The following is an 11,842-nucleotide window of genomic DNA, read 5'->3' as shown; positions in this document are numbered from 1 at the left end:
AAATGCTATATCATTGAACGCTCCAGAACCGAATCAAATAAGGTCAAAGAAACTAGCTTCCACATTTGATTTGACTAGACTTAGAGATTTAGAAAATACGTAGTTTTAGTTGAGTTATTATATAAGAGTTTGTTTAAATTGGTTTTGTTTAGTTTTATTAATGATGACGGTCCGGTTATATGTGAACAAAATATATATTATTTTCTTTGAATATTATATAAAATGTCTGTAAAAAATTATTTTATCAGTATTTTTAGAAGTTATTTTATATTCCTTTAACGGCAGGGTTGTCTCCTAAATTATATTTCACAATAACCTAGAATATATGTAAAAAATGCACGAACTGACTAACTAACACCACTGGCCCAGAGTGCGGTGGGGGGGGGGGCGGGGATCCGAATACCTCAAAAACTAATCAATTTAAAAAACAAAATTCTATTAAAAATTAAAAATTGAATTAGAGATTTAAATTTAAAAAAAAAAAAGTATGGTATCCCTGTATTAAAATACGTACCTCCCGTCTCTAGGGGTTTATGTCCCACCCTGAAATGATTCGTACCCTCTCTGTGGAATATTTTGAACAAATCTACGAGTGGATAAACTGTGTGAAAAGAAGGTGCAGGGGGCTAATTACTCTCCGATCACTTTCGACTCCTAAAAAGGGCACTAGAACGACCAACTCCAGCCTAAAGAGCTCCATGAGAAGTTAATACGACAACCCCTTCAATAAAAACTTTATATGTTAGCAATGGGCAGATGGCATAGCTTATAGTCCTTGCCCTGAGGCTGTGGAAAGGAGGGTGGCTGACATCCTTAAACACATAATGACTGGACCTTTCAACTATGGTGAAATTTGATCAAAATTTTGATAGGAAGTGTTTTGACAAATGATGGACCTGGGAGAGAGGCTGGTTGCCCTCTAATCACTTTTGACGCTGAAGAAGGGAGCTAGAACTTTTCAGTTCCAATTGAATTAGCTCCTTTACAGCTTTTTACAACAACTCCTACAAGACGAGGGACACGCAACGGTCCCCTGGGGTGATCATATCTAACCAATGGTCCTCGAGCATTGTGAGAGTACTAACTAGAGCATTTGTCAAAAGTTCGAGTGTACAATTTAAGTGAACAAAAATTTTGGAGGGAAAATAGCACCCTACCTACGCACCTATTTTCCAAAAGATATATAATCAAATTTTGAACTAGCCATTCAATTCATCATAGTTGAAAGGTCCAATAACTCTGCCATTGTCAGCGTTGTTAATCCCCCACAGTCCCTGATCACCCCTAAGAACTTGAAATAAGGTTCTAAGTTACACAAATTGACAAGGGCACAAACTAGAATGTATTTATTCACTGTCAACAGATCGACCAGTGCCAGATATCATATAACCTTAAGGTGCATGTGACTCCTTTGGAGGGGAGGATTCTTGGGCAGTGTAATTGTTACTTCGTATACTATTTGTGAGTGTATCGGGATTGTGTAACGTTATTCTGGCGTGCGGGAGGGGGGGCACTTGAAATAATGGGAACAATTCCAATAATAAACCTAATACTGAATATGATCGGGTGGTACTAATAAGGTGACTTTATAAAAAATTAAAAAGTACGAACATATTTTACCTTTATTATCTGATAAGAGTCCAAAGTGGAGAGAGTGCTAGTATATGGTGTAACAACCACATATTCTAAGTATTTGTGGTGTTAGCAAGTCATCTACTAAGAAAGTACGCATCAACATAACGTCATAACAAATAGGTAGCCCTATACTCTAGATTCACTATGCTAGATGAAGTTTTTACTGTCTTGTTACCTAGTTTTACACCTGAGCAAAGATTTTTTCCTTTACGATTTAAAACAATAAAGTCAGTTATATAAATTCTTCAGTTCACAAGAAAAATTTTCAAATATTGTTACATTCAAAATATAATCAGCATAAGTCATTAAAGAATAATATAGAATTTTATAGATAAAATTTTTTTTAACCATCTGCTTATATTAAACTACAGTTTTTATTTATCAATCTTTTTATTATATATTTCTGGTTTTTATTTTTTTTTCGAATATTTCCACTTTATTTTTTTTTCAAAAAATTTGTTTTTTTTTTAACTAATTTTTAATATAAGTAAAGGATGTGTAATTTACTCCACAGATTACTAGAATATTATTTTTCAGACACGTGTGTCTTAACTGTTAAGAGTTATCTCCTTGGTATAAAAATACGACCTTACCGTTTTGCCTTATCAGTAACCTTTGAACAGCTGTTAGAAGTATATGATATGGTTTGTTTGTCAAAAAATGGATCATGAGAGTCACCATTTTAAATTGTTTCGGGGACTGACAGCATCAATATTGTTGTATACATCATACATAAAATATGGTAGTCACATCTCTATAACATCCCACATATGTGCAGACTCCTGACAGGGTCTAACTGTTTTGTTATATTCCCAATTCTGCAAATAATTTGTAGGCGTTTAGGTGAACGAAATATTATTAACAACTATATTTCCACCCACACAGAATGTTTCACCTCAAAGGAACGGCCACCCCTTTGACGACAAACGATTTTTTTTTTTTTTTGGGGGGGGGCGGACATTTCGACACAATAAACACATGAAGGAACAATACAAAAAAAGCTGAACAAAATAAGGATTTTTCTTTTTTAAGAAAGATTAATTAACAGATACATTAAAATTTAAAATATCGCTAACCTTGACACAGTAACCGTTATTCTAGAAAAATTTCAATTATTTAGTAGTTCTGTTTAAAGGGGAGGGGATTGAAGAAAATGGCATCTTGCTAGACTGTTTAGTGTGGTAATATTTAAATTGTAATTTTGTTGATATAAATACATGTTATATCATATAAACAAATAAATGATATTATATTCATGAAATTTCATTTTTTATTGTGAAGTTAATTACTAAAGTAATATCAGAACAAACTATAAATCTACCTTTATTTCTTAAGATTTCCTTCTTTTTCGTTGAATAGATCAACTGAGAATTGATATGGAATCAAATAGATATATTGAGAATAAATTATAAATTTTGATGAATAGTCATATATATTACAATATTGACCATACTTATATGATAGAGCATTAGTTTATCAAGTTAAAAAATTTATAAGTAATATTATTATTCAAAACAACAATATATCGGAACCGAACATAAAAACTTTTTTTTTTCATTTATACAATAGTCTAATTTCGGTTTTTTATATATGTGTGCCTGAGTGTTGATAACTTCTCACAGCTAGAATATAAGTAGGTCCCAAAGAATTCTTTTTAACTATTGGAGATATTAACAATAATATATTCATATTATGCTTTCAATCATTCTTAAGTTTATGATTCTTTTTTGCATTCAAAACAAAGACATTTTTTAATCTAAGATTTCTGTTCATTAGTATTAGGAAAAAAAAAAGAATTGTTAAAAAAAATCCATTTGTATAAATTTGAAGAGGGGACCAGGGAATAGAACAAGTAATTGATATCAATCCTACAATTAGCTGGGTATCACGTGACCTTAAGTGATGAGGGCTGTCAATGACACCAGTAACTTTTTTTATTACATCAAAATTATTATTAAATTACTTTAATATTTGTTCACCTCATGTGGTTTTTAGTTACAATTAATTTTATCAGAGTTTTATGTAAAATTATTTTTATAAAATACTTCATTTTTTTTAATTAAAATTATTTATTAAGCTTTAAAAAAATTTATAAAAAATAGTAAAGATGAGTTCATAATGTAAACACTATGTAAGTATTAAAATCATCTTCAACAATAATAATGAATCTTTTTTTAATTATTACAAATTTTTGATAGTTCTTATATACTAATTTACATTATTATAACAAAGACAGATAGCATATTTATCTTATTAATGGTCATTCAGATAAATTAAATTTTTCAGTACTCATACATAGTTGTTACTTAAAACTTCAACTTATTGAATTATCTATGTGGGCATTTTAATTCTAAACTAAATAATTATTATTTGTTAATTGTAAAAAAAAAAATCATAACTGGATAATAATAACAAATAACAATAAATTATTGATATTTATTCATGTACAATTATATTAGTGAATAAATTATTCATATACAGTAGAAAACAAAATAATTATGAATATTTATTTAAAATAACAAAACCCTTTCAACAAAGTTTTTATTATTGGTCCAGAAACTAAAATGCACAGAAATAAAAACACACTTTAAAGTCGATTTCTACAATTTAAAAATAATAGGTAAGCAACTAACTGATGAAATTCTAAGGTAAGCACTTAAATGATAAATTTTATTAATCTAACATGCAAAGATTAAACAAAAATATAATAAGAATTTACCGGAAACAAAAATTTTAACGGAAAAAAGTCATATAAGAATAAACATCGCTAAAAAAATAATTTAAAAACACTACAACTACAGTAATAATCACAACACTGTTTGGGTTAAGGTGAGCTGTGTCTGATTCCATTACAATGAACATGATATACTTTAAAAAGGAGATACATCTGCACCGCCCGCAATAGTTCTGTATTCGACCATTGTTCACTCTTCGAGCTTGAGCAGAACGTAGGGCAGGAGACCATCGACTTTCGTTCGATCTATCAATGAGAGTCTCAACAATCTCCAACGGACATCCGAAATCTGATAACAACTTTTTGTATTACTTTGAAAAGAAATATCAGTTGAGATTCTAAGAATAATATTTAATAAAATAAAACTAGTTTGAAGCAAATCCTTCTATTTGCAAAAAGCTAACTCTAACCAACTTACATTTAAACCAAGGCCTTGGAGGAGCAGTTGGCCCCCTTTCCTTGCAAATTACCCTACTCAATCCTGGAGATACGTCCACTCAAAGAGAAAATAGACAGCATAACGAAATAGATACAGAACAAATACGGTAAAAGGAAACCACACGTCTCTCGGTCCTTGTTACTTGGAACGAGGCTGTATAAATATCAATGTTACTTTATTTTTAATTTTTTCAAACTTAATTGTTTTTTGCTTAAGAATAATGTGTTTGTGATTTGATTAAATTTGTTAATAACTCTTTAACATTCAGTAAAAAAAAAGATCCAACAAAGACTGCTATTTGCAGTGAATTATTTTGTCGCAGAGATTGTTATAAAACCTTATGTATGAAAAAGTTCGATGAAGGTGAGTTCGGAAAGGTAGTTTGAATTGAAAATTCAAACCCATGCTCAAAAATTTGTATATTTCATTAAAGTCAAGTTAAGAAATGAAAGCTAAAAAGCAATAGAATTCACAGCAATTTCTTTTTTCTTTATACTTTCCTCGGACACTTTATTACAACTCTTTGTCGCATCTAACTAATACTGCAGCACAAATTACAATCATAAATACCCCTGTTGCTAGCAGAAACATTTATATAGACAGTTCTATAGCGTTAGATTTACTTGTTTGCAGCTCCTAAGGAATGATTTATCAAGCATCAATGTCTACATCATAGAATTCAAAGCTCTGATAAAAATTTGAATACTTAAAAGCGACCACTTAACTATCTACAATATCAGTATGACTCTCAATTCCCTAACAAATATGAGTTGTCATGTTTTAATTTATGATTTCTATTTAATTATATTAATATGTCAAAATTTCAAATTTCTGCTCTCAAGTGCGGGTTATTATTTTTTTTTTAAGCTTAAATTTAATTAAATAAAAAATTTTATAATAAATATATAATTCAAATAAAAGTAAATCATTATTTAGATATATAGTCCAATCTTTTTTTTATTGTACAGTTAAATGAAAAAAAAAAGATAAAAAAAGCATAAAGTTAACATAAACTTTTTTTTCTTTTCTCATGTTATTTATTTGTAATAATATGTTTATAATTTATAATTAATGATGTAATTTTTAATTAATAAAATTAAATCTAAAATCAAATGACCAGGCCTTAACACAAAATTCCTTTGGAACCAATTTTTTCCGAACCATTCAAAATCAAAACTCTCAAATTTTGTTAACCAAATTTTTTATTTTATTCCGTGACCCTTTAAAAATAAAAATTTTTTTTTTGGTCTTTTTAATTAATTTTTTTTTCGATTTTCCACAACTTTTTTTTTTTTTTTTTTTTAATGAGTGAATCTTCTTAGCAAGAACTTAGCTTCAGCATGCTTATATATATATATATATATATATATATATATATATATATATATATATATATATATATATATATATATATATATATATATATTATATATATATATATATATATATATATATATATATATATATATATATATATATATATATATATATATATATATATATATATATATATATATATATATATATATATATATATATATATATATATATATATATATATATATATATATATATATATATATATATATAAATCTATTGTGATAAATATTCGTTTCTATATTCACAATCTTGCCTTTTATCTAGTCATGATTATTTGTTTTGGAAGTAATTATTGTGACAGCCAAAACTAGACCTTGAAATTGACAATGATTATTTTTGAAGGAAGAAAACATCATTTTAGCAATTATTGATAATTTGGCAAATAAATTTGTTTTTTCTAATTGGCTTAAAGAGGCTTGACAACCTGGCTGAAGATAGAAAGAGAAATAATAATAATATAAAACAAATAACTACACAAAAAAAAAATAATAGTAACAAATTAATACTAATTGAACACAAATATGTCATTCATTTCTTTTTCGAAACAAGATTTTATAAATTAACTGGCCATGCAATTGCTTCAAAAAACAGTTCGAAAAGGGACATTAAAATAATCTTTTTAACAAGAATTATAAAAGGTGGATCAAAATTCATGTATATTCAAGGGCGTCTACATAAAAGCGTTAGAATTACTTCAGCCAATAGAATTTTTTGATTAAAAATTCTCCTCAATGTTGACGGTGTGTTTTGATTCTGTTCAACATCCATGTAAACCTTATGCCTTCATACTCCAAATAGAAATAATAACATTGTAATTTATTGGAAAAAACTAAAGGTGATCAAACATTAAGACAAAATATTCATTTTTTCCAAAGCTAAAGGAATAAAAAATCTAAAAATTATTGCTACAGTTGAACAAAAAAAAGGCAATTAAAAATCGAAGAGGATATATTTTTCAAAAACACGTCAAAGGTTCCAATCATGCAAGTCAGCTAGGTGAAGCCCTTGTATCTACCCCACAAAAACGTCTTGACTGCACTATTTCTTAATATGTCGCGCAAATTCCGTATTATATTCAATATTAGTTATTTTGTTATATTAATATTTGTTAGAAGCATGTTATATTTGATGCAATATTAAACAGCAGCACATCAAAAGCAGCAAAGAAGAACGTGATTCAATAATAGGCATTTATACAGAAGAACAAGCTATAAACTTTTTTCTGTTTTTTCTTCTGTAGCTAAAAAAAATATTCTCCTTTTTAAATCAAATAAAACAAAGTCACATTTTTTGATATATTTTCTAAACTAGCGTGTGATTTTTCATACAAAAACAAGTTCTCAATCAAGGGTGCCAGGAGTATTCCCCGAAATTAAAAAAAAATAATAATTTCGAAAACACAAATGTCACACTTAGCCCAGTGTCCAGACTTATGAACTTGAAAATAATTAATAGCATACACATTCCAGTTCTATTTAATAAATCACCTTATTCTCTTATAATTTAGTGATCTTCTTCTTCTACTGAATGTAAGTTAATTTTACTTCAATTCTAACATGAAACTTTGAGCTTGTTCCCTCTACTAAACCAGAACATGGTAGATTCTTGTTTCATTACCATTCAAGCAATTTTTATCTATTAGAAAAAGCTTTGAAAACAACTGAAAGTGCGAAGGATTCACTTCCAGTTTAACTCCCACCAAGTCATCCCCTCCCCGGTCCCATTACTCTTAGTCATAGCCTATATACAACATTTCGCAGATTTAATTTTCAGTTTTAGATATCAGTTTTTTTTTTTCTTTTACTCATCTATCTTTACAAGAAATCCTTCTTTAACCCTTTTACGACTAAGCCCTTTTTTCTATAAAATTGGACAAAAAAAAAATAATAACTCATGAGAATAACGACAAGATTATTCCGAATATTCTAGAAGAAACATAAAAACAAAAGCAGGAAAAAAGTCACTTTTGTATGGTCTAAATAAACAACTAATAAATCATATGGTAGAGTAAAGAGAAACACAGAGGGAGTGTGCGATAAGTGAGGTCAGTCAATACAAAACGGGGCGATATAAAATCAAAATTAGCCTGAAGACAACAATTACAAGATAACTGTTGCTTTAGAAATTGCATCTGTTTGCAAATTTTCGAAATTGTCATTTTACCATCTTCGTCAAAGGGGACTTTACTGTTTCTTCAAAATCCACAGTGTCAAAGGCTTTTTTGAAGTCAACAAAGATCGTTAAAGGAATAAGACCTTTTTCTTGAGTTCCATTGATTACATCCAGAAGATGATGAACAGCATGGCTAGTAGAATGTTTACTGCGGAATCCAAATTGGCTGTCACACAATATTCCTAGTTTATCCAAATATTCATAAACTCTCCTGTGAATTATCTTTTCATAGATTTTAGAAAAAATAGGCAATAACGATATCGGTCGCCAATCCGATAGTTCTTGTTTCTTCCCCCCTTTATACAATGGTATTACCTTTGCTAGTTTAAGACCACTAGGGAATTCGCCGGTCTGGAGTGATAGATTTATTAAGCCAGTTAGACAAGGTAATATATAAACTAGGATAGCCTTTACAGCCCTAAGATTAAGTTCATCTATTCCGGCCGAATTGGAATTCAGTCTTTTCACTGTGCTCTCGATCTCCTTTGCTGTGCACTTCTCGAACGAAAAGCTGTGCCCTTCGCCTCAATTATCAATAAAGGACTTTAACATATGTCTTCTAGACTTTTTAGCTACGTCTTCCTTAATACTCGCGCCTATGTTCGTGAAATATTTTCCGAATTCATCAGCCATTTTCTGTTTATCAGTGATTTCACTTCCATTCACCATCAGACTCTTTACTCCATCATTATCATTAGTCTTCCCTTTTAAAACCTCATTTATCAGTCGCCAGGTTCCTTTTGCATCACCACTTTTACCATCAAAAGCAGCAGCATAATATGCTTTTTTCTCACTGCAACGCTTATGATTAACTTTGTTTCTGACTCGCTTAAATTCTTCAAATAAACTCGCATTTTCCGGGCTCTCTAAATGTTTTTCAAAAAGCTGGTTTCGCATTTCCATCATTTCAAGCAATTCTGTGGTCACCCATGGCTTTCTTGGCTCATTTTTCTTTTTCCTCATTTTCCTCAGAGGACAAGACGCCTCATATATCGGTAAGAGAATATTCATAAACCTGTCAAATGCTGTAGTTGCATTCTGCTCTTCGCTAACTTCATCCCATGCTATAGTACTAACTTGCTCTTTCAGCTTTCTCAAGTTATTATTTCTCATATCTCTATAAACTCTCTTACTTGGGTTTTTAGTCAAAGTTTTGATACTATTTATCATACAAACAATAGGGAGGTGGTCAGAAGCAGGTTGAAGGAGAACATCCCAGAATGCTTGCCTCAATAGATTTGAAGAAACAAATATGTTATCAATTAATGTTGCCGACTGAGCAGTGATACGGGAAGGAATCAGATTCACTGGGTACAAATCATGAGATAATGCAAGATTTAAAAATTCTAAATTAATACTATTTAAATTCAATAAATCAAAATTAAAATCACCCAGAATAACACACTCTGATCGATTAGACTGGGCCCTGCTTAAAAACATATCAAACTCCTGAAAAAATTCCTCGGGACGAGCACCAGGGGGTCTATAAACCAGGCAAACAATTAACTTTTTACCATTATTTATTTCAATCTCAATAGAAAAAATTTCAATCTTACCTTCATTCCATAAATAAAGGTCCTCCCTTTCCTCAAAATTCAATCCCTCTCTCACCAAAAATGCAAGTCCCCCGTGCCCCATTGAATGCCGCGACTTCGACATCAGTTGGTAACCTGGAAAAGCGTAGGAAGAGAGAAGACTATACAAACTCAAGAATGATTCACAAATTCCCAAAACATCAATCACACTATCAATATTACTTAAAAACTGAACAATTTCTTCAAAAGCCGACGTTATGTGGCAATTCCATTGAGCAACACACAAACTATACAACTCTTTTTTAATTTGACCAAACTCTTCAAAACGAACGTAGCGGCTAGGATGGAATGGCTTGGGGCATTCATCAACTCGATCTTGAAAATGGAGACCTATCTGATGTGATAAAACATCATCAACTAATAACGAATTTTTTTCAAGCAACTCTAACCGAGGTATTGGGAGTAAACTAACCATAATAAGAATTTAAAATAAAAAGCCACGATCTTTTTTTATTCATTAGGTATAAAAACCATACATAAAATATAAAGAAAGGAAATAGGAATAACTTAATAATAATAATAATATATAAACACATATAGAGACTCAAAATTTAAACACAAAAAAAACACATATAAAGACTCATAAATTTAATAGGAATAATTGAATAATAATAAGAATAGATAAACACATATAAAGACTCAAAATTTAAATACAAAAAAAAAAACACATATAAATACTCAAAATTTAAATACAAAAAAAAAAAAAAAAAAAAAAAAAAAAGACACTCAATCACGATCGAAGATGTCATTCAGAGACCAAAGTCTACGAGCAGAAGTTGCATTCTCCGGACGGACGTAGATCCGACCTTGGTTTGACCACACGAACTTATTGCCGTATTTTTGCCTGGCAGCATTCAACAATTCTCTTTTTTTCTTTGTTAAGTTCTCAGCCACAAAAATCTTCGTGTTCACAAGGTTTTTTTTGCAAGCAAAAACTTTCACAGCTGTGTGACGGTCTTTAAACTTCACTAAAACAGGAGCAATTTTATCAGGGCGGCTATCAACAGAGTTCAACCGAAACCTATGCACAGATATAACATCACTATCAGCAAGACCTGAGAACGCCATCTTATTGCGTATAATATTCATTGTTGCATCTTTTATTTCAACGCCAGGGGATTGCTTGACACCGTTGAACAGTAGTGAATCCAGTCTCAACTCTTGGTCAGCATCATCGATCTTGGCTTCAACTCTAGCAACTCGATTTTCAAGTAATTCCAGTTGATTTTGACATATTTTCAGGTCTTTTTCAAACCTGTCAAATCTCGGAGTATATTCCAGTATTATCGCATCATGAACTATGCCAATTATCTTTTCAATTTCAGCAGCAGATGGTGTGGTCTAGGGGCGAATTTTAAGTGCTTCGTTAACTTTTTGCGCTATAGCCTGTTTCATATTTTCTTTTGTTACTGCTACATCTTTAAGAGTTCGCTCAATAAGTCCCGTAGTATCTGAGCTTGTAGCCAAATTTTTATAAACAAGCGGGCTGAGAGCGAGTTCCTCAAAAGCACCTTTAACTCCCTTTCCAACTTTTTTCATAGCTTCGGTTTTGTTAGATTCGAAATTTTTTTAATTTTGTTCCAAAACCATTTCAACTTCATGCGATCCTTAACAAAATACTTGGTACTTAAATCGACCAGATTTCTCTGCGACAGAATGGAGAATTCTGACTGGCCATAAAGGATATCTCGCAAAGCTTGCCAGGGCAAGGTCATCATCCTGAAACAAGGGCATCACGGTTTCAAAGAAAAGGCAGGAAAAAAAAAAATAAAGGCAGGAAATAGACTTATCTTTACGTGGAGCCTGCTAAGCTTTACCACCGTTTTCTGACATCCCAATTCACGAAAAGTAAATATCTAATCAGTAATTATCCAATCTCAAAAATAT

At 30.5% G+C, this 11,842-nt stretch overlaps 1 protein-coding gene across 1 annotated transcript; it reads right to left on the bottom strand.

Annotated features, from left to right (window-relative positions):
• Nucleotides 1–265: 265 nt before the first annotated feature.
• On the bottom strand, nucleotides 266–10,370 carry LOC148938556 (uncharacterized). Its single transcript, XM_089107701.1, has 3 exons — nucleotides 9,119–10,370; nucleotides 4,435–4,658; nucleotides 266–316 (listed from the first exon to the last, which is right to left on the bottom strand). Exons 1-3 carry the CDS (start codon nucleotides 10,368–10,370, stop codon nucleotides 266–268), a joined length of 1,527 nt encoding a protein of 508 aa, XP_088963827.1.
• Between the last annotated feature and the right edge of the window lie 1,472 nt (nucleotides 10,371–11,842).

The sequence above is a fragment of the Artemia sp. Qi Xiang Cuo genome, unplaced genomic scaffold, assembly GCF_049724085.1.
Source record: "Artemia sp. Qi Xiang Cuo unplaced genomic scaffold, ASM4972408v1 HiC_scaffold_3138, whole genome shotgun sequence".
Taxonomy (NCBI): Eukaryota; Metazoa; Arthropoda; class Branchiopoda; order Anostraca; family Artemiidae; genus Artemia; species Artemia sp. Qi Xiang Cuo.
This window is presented reverse-complemented; position numbering and strand designations above follow the sequence as displayed.